The 21757-nt window shown below is 38.0% G+C and overlaps 1 protein-coding gene across 2 annotated transcripts; it reads left to right on the forward strand.

The window, feature by feature from the left end:
• Positions 1-5157: 5157 nt before the first annotated feature.
• On the forward strand, positions 5158-16344 carry lhx2b (LIM homeobox 2b). 2 transcript variants are annotated; one of them, XM_049578815.1, is made up of 5 exons: positions 5158-6202; positions 7686-7888; positions 8551-8918; positions 12494-12699; positions 15889-16344. In XM_049578815.1, exons 1-5 carry the CDS (start codon positions 6020-6022, stop codon positions 16177-16179), a joined length of 1251 nt encoding a protein of 416 aa, XP_049434772.1. In that variant the 5' UTR covers positions 5158-6019; the 3' UTR covers positions 16180-16344. The 2 variants fall into 2 exon arrangements, with proteins under 2 accessions (XP_049434772.1, XP_049434771.1); XM_049578814.1 differs by having other exon boundaries at positions 8548-8918; positions 15889-16342.
• Positions 16345-21757: the final 5413 nt, after the last annotated feature.

The raw sequence follows: 21757 nt of genomic DNA on the forward strand, positions 1-21757 counted from the left end.
TCAGTCAGTGGTGTTGTTAGGCATTTGTGGTTTCAGCCCTAAATGTTTTAAAAATAGCCCCTGATCTAAATATATTGGTAATATATGTTTTAATAAATAAGAATAGGTCTAATAATTTAAAAAAGCCATAGAGTCATAGAGGGCCTTGGGAATGAGTCCTGATAATGACATAAGGTCTGTGGTTAACACAAGCTTAAGAGACTTTCAAATTTTATTTTACCACATAAAATATGTCAGTAAATGCCCAACTCCTGAATTGTGAAGCTTTTATGTATCTTAAAAACAACGGTTGCTAACAAGTTGCTAAATGAGACTACAGAACATCCTCACACTGAACACAGGTTTACAGCCTTGTTTTGGTAGGGATGTTAAATCATGTGACTGTAGTTAGTTTATAGCCTAAAATTAGCTTTTGAATTCTGGTGATTGCATTTAGGCTTCAAAAGTCATAAATGAGGTACCCATTGGTGTAGACTGTCTTGCTGAACAAAACTTATAAGTATCATAAATGCTTGTTTCCCACAAAGTTTCTTTTCTGCAATAATCCAAAATCCAATGGAAAATCACAAAGGCTTTTTGATGAGGGAATCCGTGTGATGCTAACTTTCGCACTGGCCTACATAAAACACATTTCAACACGTATATTTATTAGTAACAACTACTAATATTTTTAACATCACAATTCATAATTAATAAAAAAGTTTTAAAAACTAAGCACCAAAAAAAAAAATTAAGGGTAAATAAGGTACCAGAGTGCATGAATATGCATCAAAACTGAGCTTGTTTGTAAAAAGAATAGAAATAACAAAATAGACCCCCTGCAGGAGTCTGGGCTGGGCCCCCTATGTCCTGAAACCCTACAAACGCCCCTGCTCTCAGTTTCAGTGTCCTGAATGAGGCATTGTAAATCTTCACCTTGATAGGAGGTAAGTTTTGTAGGAAACATTGTTTTTTTTTTTGTTTTTTTTTTTTAATGTTTTGGCATTCAAGTTGGCAAACTTACTTTTTTTATGAGACCTCAATAATCCAAAAATGTTGGCCACATTATTTGAGGTTGGAGTGACTGGTGTGGATAAAATCCTACATCATTTGATATTGTGACTGGTACCAGGATACTGACGTTTTGTATACTGGAGTTTTTGTGGGTTTCATCAAACTAAAGGGAGATGACAAATAAAAAAAAAGGTATTGTGGAATGGGCTTTGATGCTGCATTGAGACCTCCATGTTGGTTAATAAATCTGAAAGAAAATCTGCATAAGTACTTAATCAAATAAAATGAAAATATCCAAAATAATGAATACAGTTTGGTGATTTTGCTGTTGGTGGAAAACTTGTTTTGGGGGGTGTCAGGGGGGCCCATTCATCTAAAGTCATGGTTATAGCCCTTACCATGATATCAGTTTGTACCAACATACTATGCTTTTATTTTACTGAGAAATAAAAATGCCTGTTTATGGCAACAATTTACATATCCAAATGTGTCACCAACTTGTGATGAATGTCATTCCTCAGAGGCAACTCTTTCGCATGTTGCATGTGCTGAGGTTGCATCTTTTTGGTCTGATGAATTCAACAACATCTCAGAAATGATTAACAATTCACCAGAACCTATATTAATCATTCTTGGTGTATCTGACGCATTAAGACAATTCACCACTGTCAAACAACAAAAATGTCCCTTACTGTATCATTGCACCAAAAATCTGCTACTCATGTCATGGAAAGGAACAGGAGTTTTGCAATATGTGGCTACGTGATCTAACCAGTGCACTGCATTTGGGAAGGATAACATATGTCTTAAAGGGCAGACTCCTTCAGAATATCACAATCTGGCAACCTCCCCTATGACAAAGTGCCATTCCATTGTTTTGTCTTGTTTCCATTACTATTTCCTGCACTTATTATTTCAAAATGTTTTAACATAAATTAACATGAGCACGGCACTACAATATGATATATGTACTTCCATCTTTGACTCAATAAAAATTCTTGAAGACAATTTATAAAATACCTACAATTTGTATGCATCTTTATTTCCAACTCTGGCATTATTGAGAAAATCCTATGAGTCTTTAACAATGTGACAAACTCAATTAGTTTAGTACAGCCAGCATGATTTGCTTCGACCTTGAAAAGCTTATTAAGGTTAAACCAACTTAATATTAAACCAAAAGTAATGGTGATACTTAGTGGTCAAATTATTTTATTTAAGATATTCCAACTTGTTATTTTATTTCAAACTTACCCAAAAACGTCAAAAATGTTTTGGATTTTGACCAAAAGTATGTTTTCAGCTGACTAAGACACTTTAATGTAACCATTGCAGTTTCTCATTATCCACTAACCCCAAGAAGCATTTTAAGTGTGTTAGGTACCACAATGTAAACAGCATGACAAAACCTCTGACAGTGGACACATTTATATCATTTTACAGTATATACCATCATATCATCCAGACCTAATATGAACTCGGCAAGCATTATAAAATCAAATACTGATACCAAATTCATACCAAAACTAGGGTTTCCTAAAATTGTTGCAACCAAATCTCATAGATCAATGTTAAAATTTTAGAAGTAGAAAAAATATAGAACTACATTCAAAATAATTTACTTGACAATTAGCTCATATGTAGTCCTTGCTTGATCATTAGTATTAGTTTAAAATGATCCTGGCACAATGTAGCGAATTCTCACAATGGATCCTGAATTAATTGTTTTAATGTGAAATCTGTTCAGAACAGTTTAAACCTTTTGAGTTACTAAACTTTTTATGATGAAACTCTCAGTAAAGTTGCCTTTTTTTATATACAGTAATATGTCATAGTGAGTGGTATGAATCTGATGGAAGTGTATGTATAAAGCTTAAATAATGGTATCCTGGTGTTGGTGATGGTCTGCCTTTTGATTCTCTGTCTTGCATCTTTTTATCTCCCAGCACTGAAGATGTGAGTCTACTGCCCCCATGTAAAAAAGAGAAAAAGCGTGTGTGTGTGTGTGTGTGTGTGTGTGTGTGTGTGTGTGTTTGTGCGCGCGCGCGCGCGTGTGTGGGGGGGTCTGGCTGAAGTGTAATTAATTCAGTTTTACCTTTTTAAATAAATGTACCATAGATGAATTAAATATTGGACTATTTTAACCAGCGCGGATCTGCCTTAACACTCTTGATACTGTTGTTAATTAGCATATTGTGAGTTTTCTCCTCCTCTGCTGAATATTGTGAACACATATTACTGAGAATGTTCCAACATATAGTCCAGACCTCGGCCTACATTTACATAAATCATCTCTAAATTCTGTGTAAACGTGTTCTTCTTCATCATCATACTACGAAGCGACTTAAACCAGTGGAACAAGCCAGTCTCGCTTTTCTGATACAAATACATACAAACTGATATTTTTCCCCCCCCCTTAATCTTACACTCCCACCTAATATTATATTTCATACACGCCCGCAGAAATGCCCGTTGCCGCTATGTTTAATGTATAAACCCAGTCTTACAGCAGATAGAAAACGCAGATGATAAATATGCATGTATTCAATTAAGGGTATTACAGAGGAGTTGATTTGCATAAGGATTTAGGAGCTTAACATCATATTTGTGCTATAAAACTTCACAATAGCCTAAACGAGAGCTGTTACGCACGGGAGGGGGCAGGACAGGTATTTGTGAAAGAAGCGAGGAAAAGAAAAGGAATTCAAAATATCAAGCAAACTGAAAATAATAATAATTCTGATATTGTTTAAGCGCATAAATTTACAGCTATAACATGATTCTGGTATATAAAAAGTCAGGAGGTTGGATGGCTGGATGGATTTCGTTTTAATGATTTAATTAACTGCTTAAATTGACTTCAGTTTCAAACAACAAAAGACAGAGCGGTGATGTGATAACGTGTAATTTTCTCCCACACCGCTGTAACTACCGTCTTTTGTGCAAGATCAAACCTCTCCTACTGTCCTCAAACACGTCCTCTGATGACGACGTCCACTTTCCCCTCCCAATTAAGAGCAGAGAGCTAATTAGAACAGAGCGGATCCGGGATCAGTTCAGCCTCACGCTGCAGCTCCCGCTGCTGAACCAAACTGCTCGCTCTGTCTGTGGTGGGAATACAAGACTGAAGCCGCTGGGTAACAAATGACATCAAATGACAGAGTGGGGTTCACGAGATGAAGCTCGTTCTGTTGAATAAATAAATAAATAGAATCACTGACGCTTAAATGTAGAGATGACAAGGAATGGTGCCAAAATTATGTTTATAACACTAAGTTGACCAATCCTATTAATGGCAGTGTTGCGACACACTTCCCGCCCTTATCAATAAATTTTGGGGCCTGATGTTCTGCTGTCTTGATTTGATTTTATTATCTCTGGAGAAAGGTGACATTTAATAATGTCATTCTAAGGGCCGCGCCTTTAGACCTTACCACAAATAGCTTTAGTAGTTAAAATAAATCAGTTCTGAGTTGAAATTAGCCCAATTTACCTTTCACAGAATAGAGGTCAAATGTGGCATTACATGAATAAGTCAAAGTTGTGGATACAGTTAATGAGAAGCTAAATTATCTTTAGTTTCAGGTAAAAGTGTTTTCATGGGTTGTTTTGTGGTTCTATTGCTTGTCCTTTTTAAACAACAAAAACAACAAAAGTCGGATTAAAAAGCGAAACGCAGTTTCTTTATTTTATGGCTGGTTTGGGATACTTCATGCCATTTTGCTCACCCCTGCAGGTTCTATGCAGAGCCTTTTGGTGTCATAGAGAGGCTGTGAGCAGCAACAGTGTGGTGCTGTGTGGAACCCTATCTGTGCGTCACTTGAGTAAAGGTCCCAGTAGACCTACTCAGTACACACAGACAGATGAACAGACAGACAGCTCCAACACCTCAGAAGACCGAAGACGGGGAGATCCTGCTCTGACTCCTCTTCTCTTTCTTTCAAAGTGACCTTTCAAACTGCAGCTCCAGACAGACAGATAAGTCCGTGTGTAAGGGAGGCAGAGAGGCGCTGCTGCTTTTTCAAACCGGTCGGTAAAAGTATGGCCAAACAGTTCGGTGACGGCAGAACAGCCAATGAACATAAATGGTGCGTCGTGACGCAACAGGGCCCCGTTGATAAGGAGCGGAGGGTCCAACCGGGACCTGAGAAGGAGGAACGGCAGTTTTGGAGGGCCAGCAAACACTCGCCTATCATCAGTCAACGTAGAGCCAACTCCTCCTCTTCTGCTGTTACGCACATGTATGCAGCCTACTTGGCAAAAGACAAACATTAACCAAACAGACTACTGTAAAGGAAAACTGCTTCTCCCAGACGACCAGCGGGATTCTATAAAGCAAAGACTGTGTGCTGCTATGTTTTCTCATTTTCTCTTAAAAGCAAAAGTAATTTGAGCGACATTAATCCGCTGCAGTAAGCACCAACTTGGACTGTTGAACCTGGAGGAGAGGAGGAAGCTCCCTGTCAGCTTTTTTGGACATATCTTTTTTTGTTATTTCTGACTGATGCATTAGAAGGCTGCTACCCTGTGCTGGCAGTGCTAGTTGCACAGAGTTACTTATTGTTCTGCAGAAAAGGGGGAGACATTTGCCAATGCCTTGCAGACAGTCGAAATCCTGAAATATTACTCCCGGCGAGGAGGAGGCATCGGTGCTGAGACCCATGCAGCGGAGGCTTCCATAGTTGGTATGTTTATTCATCGTAAATGGAAAAGAATATCTAGAAAGAGAGATTGGTAGTAAAAAAAAGAAATAACACCATACCTGAGAGAAAATTGATTCCAGTAAAAGAAGCGAAATCTGTGCGGTTATTTATGAATTAATCATATCTTATTAATAATGAGAGCTGCAGAGATTCGGATGATGGTTTCCATTGGCAGATGAGACGTAGTGTGGAGAACACGTGTCCAATTTTCCCTCATATTTTTTCCTCCCTGATCTGGATTTCTCACTTGTCACGGCAAGAAAGGAAACCCTTCAAAAAAGCGAGAATTTCAAGTGGCATTATTGCGCTGGGTTTTGCCTCTGATGGACATCTTGGCTTGCAAACCCGAAGAGAACAGTTATAATATCCTCCCCTCTGCGGCAACGATGCTTTTCCATGGCCTCCCTGGAGGCGACGTACACGGTGTGGTGGAAGAAATGGACCGGAGAGGAAAGAGCGAGTCAGCAGCCATCAGCTCGGCCATCGATATGGGGGAATCAGAGACGGTAGGAGAGATTCATTTGGCCCTCTCGGCTTGTTAGCGCAGGCAGCATGGCATCCTAGAAACATGTGACAGTGGCTGCATTCTCACAGCTCCAAGCACCTTGATTCATTTTTTTAACAACAACAAAAAAACTTTAATTCACTCTGAAAAACTGTTCAACAAATACCCCAGCTTATTTTTAGTTAATTTTTAAACGCCTCTCAAAGTTCCTCCAAAGGCCTGAAGGTTGTGATTTCTTCAGCCACTGTTTAACCCAAAACTTCTTTTAGTTCCAGCAAAGCTTCAACCAAACGGACACAGAGCTAAAATTATTCAAAAAAACAAAACGATCACATTTATTTTTAAAACTCAGCTATTCATTTCTTTAAGTGTGCCTTTTATGATGCATGACAACACAGGCAAGTTGGTGGTGGTTCACAAGCCAAAGTAAATGCATATTTTTGCACCGGCAATTTAGCACAAACAATAACAGCAGTTCAAAGTGTTTTTACTCTAATTTGGAAAATCGACATGTAGCTTTAGATTCTGTTTATTTGCTATTTTGTGAACACATTACAATTCAATGAAATTGCATACATGTAATGATTAGAAAGTTCAATAAAAAAAAAATCTGAAATGCGCTGCACTGAAAATTCAGAAAAGTGGAGAAAATCTAAATTTTAACCCAGCTTCCATTTTCAGTTGCAAAGTATTTGTGAATTGTATGCGTTTGTGTGCGTGCACATGTTTGTGTCTATTTTGCAGGCCTCTTGAAAATAGCAATTCATGACAGTCCTGTGTCATAAACCTGTTTTTTTTTGGTACCTTAAATCATTTTTTTGAGAAATTAACAGCACATATAACTGATGGCCTCCACTAAAAATAATATTTCCAAGACCATACAGAGCGTGTTATTGGCTCTTAATAGTAACTTTACAAATTACTTTGTTTTTGTTCTTTAATCTGCTGCTGTGGGATGGTACTATCAGACATACAGTCATATTACAATGGCCTTATCATACCTTATATAGTCTCCTGTGGTAACAGAGTAATTTATATTCATAACTTTCGAGTATTTTTATCCTACTTTTTCTCTATTGTAACAAAATATTCCTATGCTTTTTTTAAAAAAAATATTTAATTTATTTATTTCTTACATTGTGGTTGTAGAGCCGTTGTCTTTTTCTGACTGGATTGTATTTTAATATCATGATTTTATTCACGTTTAGTATTATCGAAGTTGTTGTTTTAAACTACCTTTTATGTTTCTTCATAAAAGTTGTAAAATCATCCCACATTTGAGTGGTGGATGTGGTCATTTTAAGTCTTTAATATTCTTATCATAAAGCGAACAGAACAGTCTTTTGACTTGTTAGGCTTTTATTTGATTTCCTCCCCCATGTTAGCTTGACTACATGTTTCAGAGTGTACAGAATCTTGTTTTTCTCACCAAAATCATGTCCTGACGCTGTGTCCTCGTGCCTCTCTCCCGTGTTGACCTGCAGTCCATGCCGTGTATGAACAGCGAGCGCGTGGCTCTGTGCGCGGGCTGCGGCAGGAAGATCGCGGACCGCTATTACCTGCTGGCAGTGGACAAACAGTGGCACATGCGCTGCCTCAAGTGCTGCGAGTGCAAACTCAACCTGGAGTCTGAGCTCACCTGCTTCAGCAAGGACGGCAGCATCTACTGCAAGGAGGACTACTATAGGTAGGAGGGCGTGCAGCGCCTGGAGCTCCACAGTCCAGCCAAAAGTGTCCGGGATACACCGCTGTGTAGGATTTCTTAAGTGACAGTATGTGTTTCAAAATATGGTGGTTGGTGAAAATACTTTTTTTTTCTTTTTTTTTTTTTTTAAGTTAGGCTAGATTAACACCACACATGACCAAGGATGGTACATTAAAAAAAGGCTGATTGAAATGTAAAAATGTCAGTAACATGTTTATTGAAATTTCAGTTTCATTTAAAAAAGAAAGCACGATCTACATTTTTGCTTTTCTCACAGCTTCTATCTTTGTAATAAGGGTTTGTAAAAACTGATACTGACATTTTCCCACTAATGACAGCTTATATTTTTTTGTAATGTAATTCCATTTCATTTCAATATAATTCACGTGTTTCTCGCAGGACCTGGCTATACATATTTCATTCATTTACAATATCACCAAGTTGATGCAGGCTATCTGTCTAATTGACCTGATTAGTGTGCGGGAAAAGTTAAGCCATTGGTTTTTGAGTGCATGAAAGTCCGAATGCTTCGAATAATTAAGCGCCACAGATAGTTTATCCAGCCTGGCCCACACTAACACAGCAGCAGGCCTGCCAGGCTCGGTGTCCAGCCGCTGATGAGGTTTCTGTGTTGTCCGCAGAAGATTTTCGGTGCAGAGATGCGCTCGGTGCCACCTGGGGATCTCTGCCTCGGAGATGGTGATGAGGGCCAGAGACCTGGTCTACCACCTCAACTGCTTCACGTGCACCACCTGCAGCAAGATGCTCACAACTGGGGACCACTTTGGCATGAAGGACAGTCTAGTGTACTGTCGGCTGCACTTTGAGACTCTCATCCAGGGAGAATATCAGACACATTTTAACCACGCGGACGTTGTCCCACACAAAGGCCTGGGCCCGGCCAACACGCTCGGACTATCCTACTTCAATGGCGTGGGGACAGTGCAGAAAGGCCGGCCCAGGAAGAGGAAAAGCCCCGGGCCGGGCGCCGAGCTGGCCGCTTATAATGCAGGTAAGAAGGAGATTTATAAAGGCATTCAAAACCAAGCATGTTCACCTACTGTTGCGGGATGATATTGTTCACAAAATATGGACAGAGTTCAGGAAGAAGCTGTCGTGGCTACTTAAAAAAAAAAAAAAAAAAAAAAAAAAGCATAAAATTAATGTCTTTTTCGTACTTTATCCTGTTTTGATGCCGAGTTTAGGCCTACATCAAAATATTAAAAAAAAAGTAGGTTATTTTTGATCTTAAAAAAAAAACCTTGAAAACTGAAAAAACCCCAAACAAATCGCTGCTTAGTACAAACTAAATCTCACTCCACTGTTTTAATGAACAGCGACCCAACGTGAGCTGATTAAGACCGACAGGCTTCATTAATGAAAAATCTTTGTAACATTCCTATAGGGGGTTATATTGTCTCTGCGCTCTCCCCGGTAATGACTTCATCATAACTTCATCACTGAAAACTTTACAGTGTGTCTTTCATTCCCTGCGGTTTCATATCCCTTTAATATTTCTATAGGGAGTTTATAATAGTAGGCCTGGTTTTAAACAGGTCTGGGTGTCACTGTAATATATATTTAACACCCCTAAAGAGACTTATTGTGCTAAATATTGAGTTTATAGCGGCCTCAGTGCATTGTGTATTTTTTTTTATATGATCTTCCTTTTGGAAGTTAGTTTGCTTGTGTACGCTTTTGTGTTATTTGAGAATCTTTCACATTATGATAGTCTCCACTGAGCTAAGGATTTCTGGCAGAAACAACAGCAGCATGTTCATGATGAGGCCAAACATTTTGCTTGAATAAGCCTGAACACCAACTAATGCACAAAGAGGAAAGCATGCAGGCCAAGTATGAGGCCAGGCAGGACGAAAGCAAAGCTATGTACAGAGGAGAACAGTGAATATACTGTCAGATGGGAGGAAAAAAAGGGGGGTTTGCAGTGAGAGGTTTGTCAATAAAGTAAGGCTTCTAACATGAATACATTTAGATCATAGTTACATTTTTTTTGCAAACACTTTAAAGCTCCAGTGTGTGGATTAAAATTTTCATGCAGCTCCATATAGATTTCATTAGGTCAGTGAGCTACAGCAATTCTTAAACTTGCATGTAGTCAAGGTCTTTCTGGATGGTCATCTAGAAAATAATCATTTTTCATTGTTGGTGGTTTGTAGTCATGTTTCAGTTTAGTCAATCTGTCATGAAAAGAAGACTTTTAATGCTTTCGCTCTTTTCCACTTGTTAGACTCCATAGACATCTACAGACCCTAACACCGCCCCTGCCACACACACACACACACACACACACACACACACACACACACACACACACACACACTACTGGGGCCTTTTTGCATTGAAGCTGGGTCAAACTGGGTGTGTACCAGAGAGATCAATGTGATGTGATGAGTTATTCACTGGAACAGAGAGCAGGGAACACAAGAACATTCAGCAGAACTATCTGGAATCTCATTTATGTGGCTTTTACATTAATTCATTAATATTTGAACTGAATAGATTCGAATGTTCATATAAAAAGAAAGTTGATAACAAACTAAACAAAGGAGTCTGTTTTGTTAATCGTTTCGCAAAACTTTTTTTGTTTTGATTTGTTTTACACTTAAGTCAGTTAAGCTTAAATAATGTGCAACATGATTTATCGGGTTAGTGGATAATGCTAAATATAACTTTTTCAGCATAAAAAATAGGTTTGTTACATTACAGTATTTTAGGAAGTTGGTCAAAATCATGAACATTTGTGACATTTTTGAAACGGATTAATTAAAATAAATGAGTTAGAATATGTTAAATAAAATTTGACTATTAAATATCACACAACGTTTGGATAGACATTCATTTGGTTCAACTTAATTAAGCTTTTTGAGGTCAAGGCAAGTCATGTTGGTTTTACTAAAATAATTGAGTTTCTCAGGTTCTAAAAGACTTTTAGGACTGATACATTAATGCCAGAGTTGGAGCTATAACAATGCATGCAAATCTTTACCTTATTTATGTATCTATTTTAATTTGAAGCAGTAGATTCTTTACTTTCCAATCCAAATCAGCTTATTTCCCTTTTCCCTCCTGGATCAAGTTATTCTATTTTTTTGTTATCATTATTATTATTATTATTATTATTATTATTATTATTATTATTATTATTATCATTATCATAGTAGTAGTAGTAGTAGTAGTATTGCTATTATTTATTAATCATTGTAATTTCTGATACAAGCAAAGCTACTTTTAAAACAAGTCAAATGATCTCACCTATCAGTGATGGACTTTGCTTTTAGAAAATACAATCTTTCAGAAAATGTAAGAACACAACATTTCATCATAATGATAAAAGGAAGAAATGAGGGGAAAAAACTCTTTTTTCATTGTGGTATTCAGTAAATACATTAAAGAAAATGAATTAGAATTAGAATTAGGAGAGTTAAAGAGGCAGTGCGCCCTCTCCTGTTTACAGCCAGAAACAACATCCACACCTCACCTGAGCAATCACATGAGAACATGTGGCAACCTGGAGGAGCCTGAAGCTCTGAGATGGTATTAACACTGCGAATAAGACGTTGTGTATGAGGACAAAGAGACAAGCAAGAAACAGGCTGCTTTTTTTGTTAAAATGCTGCAGCATATGCTTTGGCCAAAAAGCAGCATTTGTTCTGCCTGGTGTGTATGGGCTAATTAAGTGAAGTGTTATTCTGATGGTTTTCACTCACTTCATATTCATCATTTGCGTTCTGATATTGAACACGAACTGTTATGCATGCAGCAACACTTTGATTATTGCCAAGAAATTTGCAGGCTGGGACACATGCATGTGTGTTGTTGTTGTTGTTGTTGTTGTTGTGTGTGTGTGTGTGTGTGTGTGTGTGTTGAAGCTAGGCTAGCACCTCCTCCTAGGATGGAATCCCATGTAGACGGGGACAGACAGAAAGACAGACAGCCGAGGTGTGGAGTGGAAGGTGATCTGCAGCTGGAGGAAACAGCTGTCAGGTCACAGCGTCTCCTCGGATCAGATTGATTTTATGGATTTAAACGAAGAGAAAGATTCCAGATTGACATTACCACATTTTTCTAAAATGTTAAAAAGCAAGATGTACAATAACAAAAAAAAAGCTAAAAACAGTTTTTTAACAGCAAAATTGTAGCCTCAATCACCTTAAAATCTTTCTTTCTTTCTTTCTTTCTTTCTTTCTTTCTTTCTTTCTTTCTTTCTTTCCATGTTTGATATAATGCACCTAAATGCGGATTCGCTTACATACAAAGTTTTGGGACATTTCTTGATTGCCGTAGGAGATTAATAGGTTTTTCAGCTATGTATTACCGCTAAGTACACTCACCAGTAAAAGGCATGATAACATGCATGTATATGATGCATTTTGGAGCTGCCTCTGTGCTCTCAAAAATGGAATTTTTAGAATAAAAATGGGGTGAGAAAAAGGAAGTAGTCCCTACAGTGCTCAATGCAAAACAGCCAATCTGAAGTGAAGGACTAAACAAATCTCAGTGATGATGATTGGTGATTGGATCAGAGTCCCCTCTCTCTAACAAGCTGCTCTCTCCTGTTCCCTGTAGCGCTGAGCTGTAATGAGAATGATGGCGAGTCCATGGATCGGGACTCTCAGTACAGCTCCAGTCAGAAGACCAAGCGCATGCGGACATCCTTCAAGCACCACCAGCTGAGGACCATGAAGTCCTACTTTGCCATCAACCACAACCCAGACGCCAAGGACCTCAAGCAGCTTGCCCAGAAGACTGGCCTGACCAAGCGGGTCTTACAGGTAGCCACAGCAGCCTCTCACTTCAGATGACACCACAATCTGTTTCCTTTGCTTCACCAGGGAGAAGGAGACAAATGCCAACAGGAGTGAAGGAATTTTACATGTTTCCAATGAAAATCAACCTGCTTCCAAGTGTAAAATATATGACGTAGGTTTTCCCTAAAGAAGCCAAATCAGCTGCTCTTTTTGAAGATAGTGCTGTTTTTCATTCTAGTGAAATGCTTGGAAAACTTTCAGGAAACTGCAAACAACCTGAAGAGAATCAGAAATAGATTGTCTTGTTCCCTTTTCCTTCTTATTTTAATAAAAGCACAATAAGAAAAATAAATAATTCAGGGTTCCCACAGTTTTGGAAAACCTGGAAAAGTCATGGAATTAGTAAAAATCATTGAACGCTTTGGAAATGTCATGGGATTTTCTTGTGTGTAATGAAATTGTTACAGTAATCTTATGTGGATAATGGATAATGTAACATAATAGCAAGTGTATGTTCTTTGGCTGTTGATGTAATGTAGTGTTATGTGTGACAGCGTTTTGTTTACCATCACACATGTTTGTTCTTTTTTTTTGTTGTTGTTCATTCTCTCCCTTCATGTATGTCAGGTAGCTGAAATGATGTGTAAATAGAGTTTGAAACTGATATGTTTAAAAACACCTGGCAAGTGGGGCAAGAAATGGAAAAAAGTATTATGGGTCCTTGAACAGTCATGGAAAAGATTTGAAATTGTGTCCATGAAAATGCTGGGAACCCTGTAAATTCATTTAAAAAGCTCCACTAAAAAGAAGCAGAGTTTTTAATTTTCCTCAAGGAAAACAAAACAAAGTCAAGGTGTTTTCATATTGCATGATTACCTGGAAATTAAAAGAAAGGCATAACAAAAGAAAACAAACAAAAAACAAAAAAACAAAAAACAAAAAAACAAAAAAACAAAAACAAATGTAATCTATTTAAGTGGACGATGTGATGTTATGTTGAGGACTGAGGGATGAAAAACAAAAAGCTCTGTAGTACACACGAAGAAAGAGGAAGCACAATAGAGTGTTTGATTTCCACAAAAGACGACAGCAAATTATCTGGGGGACTGAGAGGAAGAAAAATGAGACAAAAAGGTTTCTGAATCAAATTTTTTCTGAGAAGGGGAAAAAAAATCATCCTGCTGCTTTAATTAACGCTTGCAGAAAACAAAGCAGTCGTTTTGCTTTGATGCATTCGAGTTTTCATGCCTGTTATTCCAGCTGAAGCGCTTCTCCCTTCGCCTGTTTCCCATGGCTCCGTCATGATAACAGTGCTAACACGCTCCAACACTCGGCTCAGTACAGACTGCCAGTTCACCCACTCACTCACCACATCTCAGATACACCTTTTTACTATTGGAAAAGAGAGCAAAGATTAAATGTAGGAATATGAATACAAAAAAAGGAAAGAAAATAGATTAACATCAGGGACAATGAGGAGCAGGATGCTTGTTCCAAAATTGGGGTGCAGTGCCTTCTTGAATGGGTTCATGAGGTCCTCAGGACAGCAACGAAGATCCGTTCATTTGTTGCCATTGCAAATATAAGCATAATGACTGAAATCATAGCTGCTTTTATCCCTGTACAAACTATAGACAGGTCCATTATTATCTCTAACTATCGTTGAAAACAGGAAGCAATGGCTCTCTATTTTCAAGTGCAAACATAAAAGAAAATGTTTTTTTTTTTTTCCTGTGGCTACCACTGCCCTTTTCTCTGAGACTAGCCCTTAGCCTACATAAAGGTTGTTTTAACTTTTGCAGACAGAGGAGTGCCCAAGCATTTAAATGTTCTTTTATCCTTGACTCCAGCTGAGCATCTGCAAACAGACTTTTAAAAGACATGGGGAGATGCTCACTGGTATGGACTCTTAACTAGTGAATGGAAGGAATGTAGTGTGGTGGTGGTGATAATTGATAATGTAGTTCTGCTTGGGGTTCTGCAACATCAAAGTGTTTTAAGGATCATATCCATATTTTACTTTACACATTTCAGCCCTTTTGGGGCAAAATTTCTTAAATCCGCCAAACTAAACAACAAAATATGTAGTTTGTCATCAGCAGGGTGACATAATTTTTCAGTGGGTTTCAAGACTGTTCTAGAAATTAGTCATATGACTGCTCCTCATCTGTTATAGCTTGGGTTACCGTTTGGTTAGGTGTAGGCACAATATGTCTTGGTTTGTGTTAAGGAGATATACAACAAAACAAAATTTAAACACAACACTTTTGTTGTTGCTTCCATTTTCAACAGTTAAAGTTAAAGTCTAATATCTGTGTTAGTGAGCACTCCTCCTTTTCCAATATAATCCATCCACCTGATAGGTGTGCAGAAGAAGTATTTGTTTCCTTAATAAATCTGTATGGATTTTGGAAAGTAAGAAAATCTACTAGTAGGCTTCAGAAAATGGTTGGCAGCTAAATGTTTGCAGTTACTGTGCCTACATATGCAAAAGCACAGGTGTGGTCAATTATTAGTAGGTGAGTGGAATTTTGCTTTGGTTGCTCACAGCATTGAAAAAATACATTTATATAATCAGTACCATCATGTCTTTTCGGAAAGGTGTCCTTATTACTCTTGATAATTGACATACTTTGCAGTGAACGTTGAACAGCTATCATTTGAATTTCTCATCATGAAAATTGTTTACAGTGTTCTCTAGGTTATCTAGAGCAACAGGAACACTGTGGAAAAACATGCAACTGCAGATATGAGTTTTAAAGATAATTATATGTAATTTTTCATACTGTAAGATTTACACACTATAAAAAAGAATCCACTGGTTCAACTTTTAAAAAAATCAAGATAACAATTTGCATGCATCTCTGTAAGTAGTTCCAACTCTGGCCTTATTGCGTCAGTCCTAATCTGACAAACCCAATTAGTTAAGTATAACCAACACGATTTACTTTGACCTTGAAAAGCTTAATTAAGTTAAACCAACTTAAAATTTATCCAAAAGTTGTGGCAATGTATAGTGGTCAACTTTTATTGTTGAAGATATTCTAACTAATTTCTTTTAATTCCATTCCATTCCACAGTATCAAAAATATCAAAAATTTTAAGAATATTATTAAGTGTAGAAATCTGTGGTGGAAAGTTCCATTAAGCATTAGCTCACTTTAGTAGATCACTTCTCCTGTAGTAATTGATTTTGTTATTTTATTCCCGCAGGTCTGGTTTCAAAACGCCCGAGCCAAGTTCAGGAGGAACCTGCTGCGGCAGGAGAGCACTGGGGTGGACAAGGCATCCGACGGCTCCACACTGCAGGGTGGGACGCCATCAGGCCCGGCCTCGGAAATCTCCAACGCCTCCATGAGCCCCTCCAGCACCCCCACCACCCTGACAGACTTGACCAACCCCACCATGCCCACTGTCACCTCCGTACTCACTTCGGTGCCGGGCGGCATGGACGTCCATGAGTGCAGGAGTCCGTCACAGACCACACTGACCAGCCTGTTCTGATGGACAGAGTCCTTCACCACAGCCTCAGCCCCACCCTGTCCCCTCTCACCTCTGCTCACCTCACTGGATCTAAAACTGAGCACTGTTGACTCCTTAAAACATTAAACGGATTAGGAAAGAAAAGGTAACAGAAACATTAAAAAAAAAAAAAAAAAAAAAAAGATTTCATTTTGCTCTGAGCCCATTAGAGACTATTTGCATAGTGAGGCGGCCAAGCCTTACAGATGGAACAGTTGTTGTTATTTTGATGTTGTTGTCTTGTTGAGAACTGAGGAGACTTGATTTGCATTTTTCAATGTTTACAGAAAGAGACTGCGGGAAAAAGAATCTGCTTAATTTTTAATTAATTCATTTTTTTTCCAGCACAGTATTTATGTTGTTGTACAAGAGTCACTGTTAGAGAGATTGTAAAAAAAAATCTTTTTTTTGAAATTCTGAGATTAAACACAGGTTACAATATCCTACGACTGCCATGTGCCTTACAGTCCATTTTATCCCAACTGCTGTTCTCAGTAGTCGGCCACAATCTGACACCAACAATTTATACCTCTTTTGCTTGCGCGCGTGTGTGTTATGGTTAGTTTCCTTTTGTGTTTGTGTATTTTATGCACAGTGATATACATTCTGCTGTGCTTTGATTTCAAATGTTACATTTCACGATTCAACCTGAGTTAGAACCAACTTACTATCCTCCTCGTCATGCTTTTACCTACTAGAATCCTCTGTCTTACGTTGTTAAAAAGAGAATTTAAAGAGAGCTCAGACCTGCTGTATATGAGGACACAATGGGCCTCATACAGCAACATTCTCTTAAATGTCTCCCATATCTCCACCTTATTTGTGTTCTGACAAAAAATAAGAGACATCAACTCCAGATGCACCAAACATTCTTAACCATCCAAATCTGCTCTTACCCAGGTGTGCTGAATGATGATCATAAGAAACTTTAAATTATTACTGGCAACATCCCCATAACACTAAGGACAGGTGTTGTGTCATGCGCAAAGACTCTGGCACATGAATCAGAGAGATGCCACCGAAAAAGGCTGTAAAAAGAAAAAGAATTTGTGCAGGAGTGAAACTGACATACTGTTAAATGAACTTAAATAAAGTAAATGTCACTGGTACTGGTGTTACTGGAAAATCACAATCCCAGCAATGGCAAAACATTTGCTGTGTCAGCAGAAGTGGTGAAGGAAGTATTCAGCTCCTTTACTTAAGTAAAAGTACTAATACCACACTATAAATATACTTTATTACTGGTAAAAGTCCTGCATTAATGTATGGTCAGGGAAATGTTTACATACATTTAATAAATCTAAATAATTAAAAGAAAAAGCAACACATGCTCATACATATATGTGAGGAGCTGGAACCATTGAATGTTTTTGCACGAAAAATGACTAAAATGATTATCAGAATAGATGCCATTTAATTTTGATTTTGAATAGACTAGTAGTTTCAGCTGCACTTGAATATCTTCATAGGGTTTGTGTGCAAAAAATCTTGATTTGTAAAGTAATTGCAGTTATCAAATAATTGTGGTGGAGTAAAAAGTAAAATATTTTCCTCTGAAGTGTAGTGGAGTCAAAGTCGAAAGTGGCATGAGATTAAAATACATAAGCAAAGTTAAAGTACTTCAGGTTTGTACTTAAGTACAGTACTTGTGTAAATGTACTTAGTTACATTCCAAATTACAGTACTTGGGATCAGTAGACTAAGTGTAGTAGTATTTCTTTAGTCCTCCCATATATGATACTCATGCATTTTCAGAAGTTCCTAAAATATAAAATCTGTTTTTTCTTGCATTGGACAACAATTTGTGGACCATGAGAAGAGAATGTTTTTCTCTCCTCTTGCTCAGAGTGCTCTTTACCACTCATAAAATGTTGTCTTATTTAAGAGAAGAGCAAAAATATGAAAACACTGGTGAATCCTGCACATAAATGGATACAAACAACATAAGAACAAATTGTGGATACGAACAAATATAAGAGAAAATTTGTTCGTATATTGTTTCTTGCATGAGGCCAATTATTAAACACCAGGTATTCTTTTAGTTTAACACAGGTCAGATGGAGAATTCTTACTTTCAACCAAGACGCTGGAGTAACCCTGATGATGACATTTCAGATTTGTCACATTAATCTTAGACTTTTAACATGAGTTTGCTAATGCACATTTTTCATTTCAATTCAAGACATTTGGAGGCTTTGAATAGTCTCAATTTGTCAAATTCAAATCTACACCTTCCACTGATGAGGCTTATGTAATTAGCTTGTATAGCATGCCAACAATATTCCATATCTCTGTGCATGGAAAATGTCACTGTAGACACATATAATATGATTTTTAAAGCAAGAGAGACATATCTCTTTTAAGACGCAATACAATTATTTGATTCTCTAAAGATACAACACATATTAATATCCAGATTATTTCACAATATTCAAAAAGATCTTTCATTAGTAGTAACAATCAATGTAACTATCTCACATTAACAACATTTTTCTTAAAGAAATGTTGAGTTTGAATTTGTCAAGTTGGATATTTTTGAGTACGATAGAAAACTGCTATGATTGGGAGGAGAGCTGCTAGTGATGCACACTGAGTAGTCTCGTACTGCTGTAACGATCTTGCGAGAGCTTCTCTTGCTGTGCGGCTTCTGCATATTCTTGTACACGTCCCTGTTGTCCTCACTTCTAGAAGAAATACAAACACTACCAATTATAAGACTATTTAAAGATAATTTGTGCCTCCAAGTGCAAGTGTTCTTCATCGACTGATGTGTACACAGTACTGTATATACACAATGGTGCACTGCTCTGATTGGTCAGAGGGATTTGGTATTATGGTGCTTCTAAACCAGAGCTATGAGTAGAAATGCAGTTAAGTACAACCACAAGGAGGCTAGGGTGCACATATATAAATCCATCATAAAACACGTCAGCAGCAGTAGAGGTGAAATCCCTCTGGTTTACATGCATTTCTACTAATTCTTCTTCTTCTTCTTCTTCTTCTTCTTCTTCTTCTTCTACGTCTTTCATTCCTGCTCATAACCATTCAGCTGTTTAATGCACATTTAGCTTTTTTAGTTTTTTATTTCAGGGTGGAAATACTACAAGTTTTTTTCACAGTTGTGTGAAGGGAAAAAGTTGGTGTGTCGACACAGAAAAGGTCTGATAAAGGTTTACAGAGACAGATTTTTCTTTCAAAAAGTTATTAAATCTGCTTCCTTTTCTTTTTTTCCTTTTTCCTCCATTCCACTAAAAAAAAAGAAAAGAAAAAAGAAACATGGCAGCAGACAGCAACCACCACAGGCATTCATCTTTATGATGGGAGCAAACACTAAATCCCATTTTGTTTTAATGACTTTTTTGGTCATTTTGCTAGAAATTTTTACAACATTAGGATAGAATCATACCTACTTAAACATAAACAAGTTAGCCAGTTAATTATGTTTTCATTTGCATGTCACTTTTCATTGAAGGCAACAAGTTCACTCACATTCTCTGTGAGGGCCCACTGGGCACGCCCCACTGCCATTTTTGCCTGTCTTCAATAGTTGAGAGTGTAGAGACATAAAAGAAAAATCATGGGGGAAACCAGTGTATGACACACAACAAAGATCCCTGGCTGTAGTTAAAATTTGCCAGTTTCAGGTTTAATTTGAGATTTAGTTTTAACATATATATTTTTTAATCGCTGCAGTGCAGACTTAGGCTTCAACTACACTAAGGCTACATTAAAATTACAGGTGTCCTTTGATGGATTCCTATGCTATTTTGTATGGTGCCTTACAGATTTTGGTAGTGAGGAGTATCAGTGTGGCTTTGGTAGAATGCATCACTTAACTCACTTTACTGCTCACTATTAGTGGGGGTTTATGTATACGTGCCAAGGGGATCCATTGTCTCATAATACGCCCATGCTCTGGGTGGTCAGTGAAAGGCAATATGGGAAATGTAGTAACACAGCTTTAAAAAAAAATGTAAAAGCTCCATAATCGGTCCATAATAATATATATGCATATTATGGACCATTACATTCAACCCCTTTCACCAAATGTGGCACTAAAATCAGAAGAAAGGAAAAGAAATACTGCACTCCTCCAGTCACTTAAAATAAGCATCTGTGCCTAAGCTGAGAGTGATAGTAGCTGACAGCCTTCCCGAAAGTGTAATCATAAAAAAAAAATCTGTTTTCATGGGCAGCTTTTCCTCAGTCTGCCAGAGCAAAATGTTACATATTTCCCATGGCTCCAGTAGCAGGGACTTGAGCTGATCATAAAGGTAGGAAGATTTTCCACTTAAAAATATCACTTTACAATCCCTTCCAACACGGAAGTTTGACAAGGAGGTGGTGAGTGGGCGGTGGAGGGAGAGGTCTACAGAATTGCAGTCTTTACACTTTGTAAGCAAAACATGAATTATGAAAAACAGACCTTAACTTCCCCTGCAGTGCATAATTAGAAATGGGTGTACATAAAAAACCCTCACAGCATACAGACTTGGTAATTATCTCGGCAACAGTGTGAGGACGTGACCACTGACAAAACACACTCCATGCGACAAAACCAGTTCACTGTTTGTCTAGAATATTGACAACATCCCTAAAGGTCTGTCTGCATGTTCATTTGACAAGAATATGAAGTGTGTGTGTGTGTGTGTGTGTGTGTGTGTGTGTGTGTGTGTGTGTATGTGTGTGTGTGTGTGTGTTTGGAGCCCTTACTCCAGAAAATTCAATTCAATTTCAATTTCATAAAGCCTAATATCACAAATCACAATTTGCCTCAGAGGGCTTTACAGCATACAACATCCCTCTGTCCTTTGGACCCTCACAGTGGATAAGGAAAAACTCCCAAAAAAATCCCTTTTAATGCTCAAAAAAAAAAAATGGTAGAAACCTCAGGAAGAGCAACTGAGGAGGGATCCCTCTTCCAGGACAGATGTGTAATAGATGTCATACAGAACAGATCAACATAATAAAACGGCAGTAATCCAGATGACAAAATGAAACATAAAGAGAGACAGAGACCGAAAGAGACAGAGCCAGTGAGAGATGCAGGGCAGACAGTAATGATAATAGCTACAGTAACATTAATTAAGTAAGTAATTAAGTAAATTGTGGTACAGTATGTAGTATGTATTAGTATATAACAGTATATGTACGTGACAATAATAATCATATGTGTATGATAACAGTAGAAGTATGATTAATAATAACAGCAGCAGTAGGAGGCATCAGGCAGGACCACGGCAGCAGCCCAACCACCACACATCATCCAGGCGTAGCTGCGGTACGAGGGAATCTGTGAGACAGTGGAGCACAAAGGCTTCGGAGAAGAGGCCGAGTTAGTGACATGCAGTAATAGGATGTGAATGTTAGCAAGTGAAGAAGAACCAGCGGAGACAGAGAGAAGGGGCTAGGTGTATTATAGGAGGTCCCCCAGCAGACCTCTGTCAGCCTAACTAGGGGCTGGTCCAAGACAACCCTGAGCCAGCCCTAACTATAGGCTTTATCAAAAAAGGAAAGTCTTAAGTCTAGTCTTAAATGTGGAGATGGTGTCTGCCTCCCG

This window comes from Epinephelus fuscoguttatus, linkage group LG6 (genome assembly GCF_011397635.1).
Source record: "Epinephelus fuscoguttatus linkage group LG6, E.fuscoguttatus.final_Chr_v1".
Lineage (NCBI taxonomy): Eukaryota > Metazoa > Chordata > Actinopteri > Perciformes > Serranidae > Epinephelus > Epinephelus fuscoguttatus.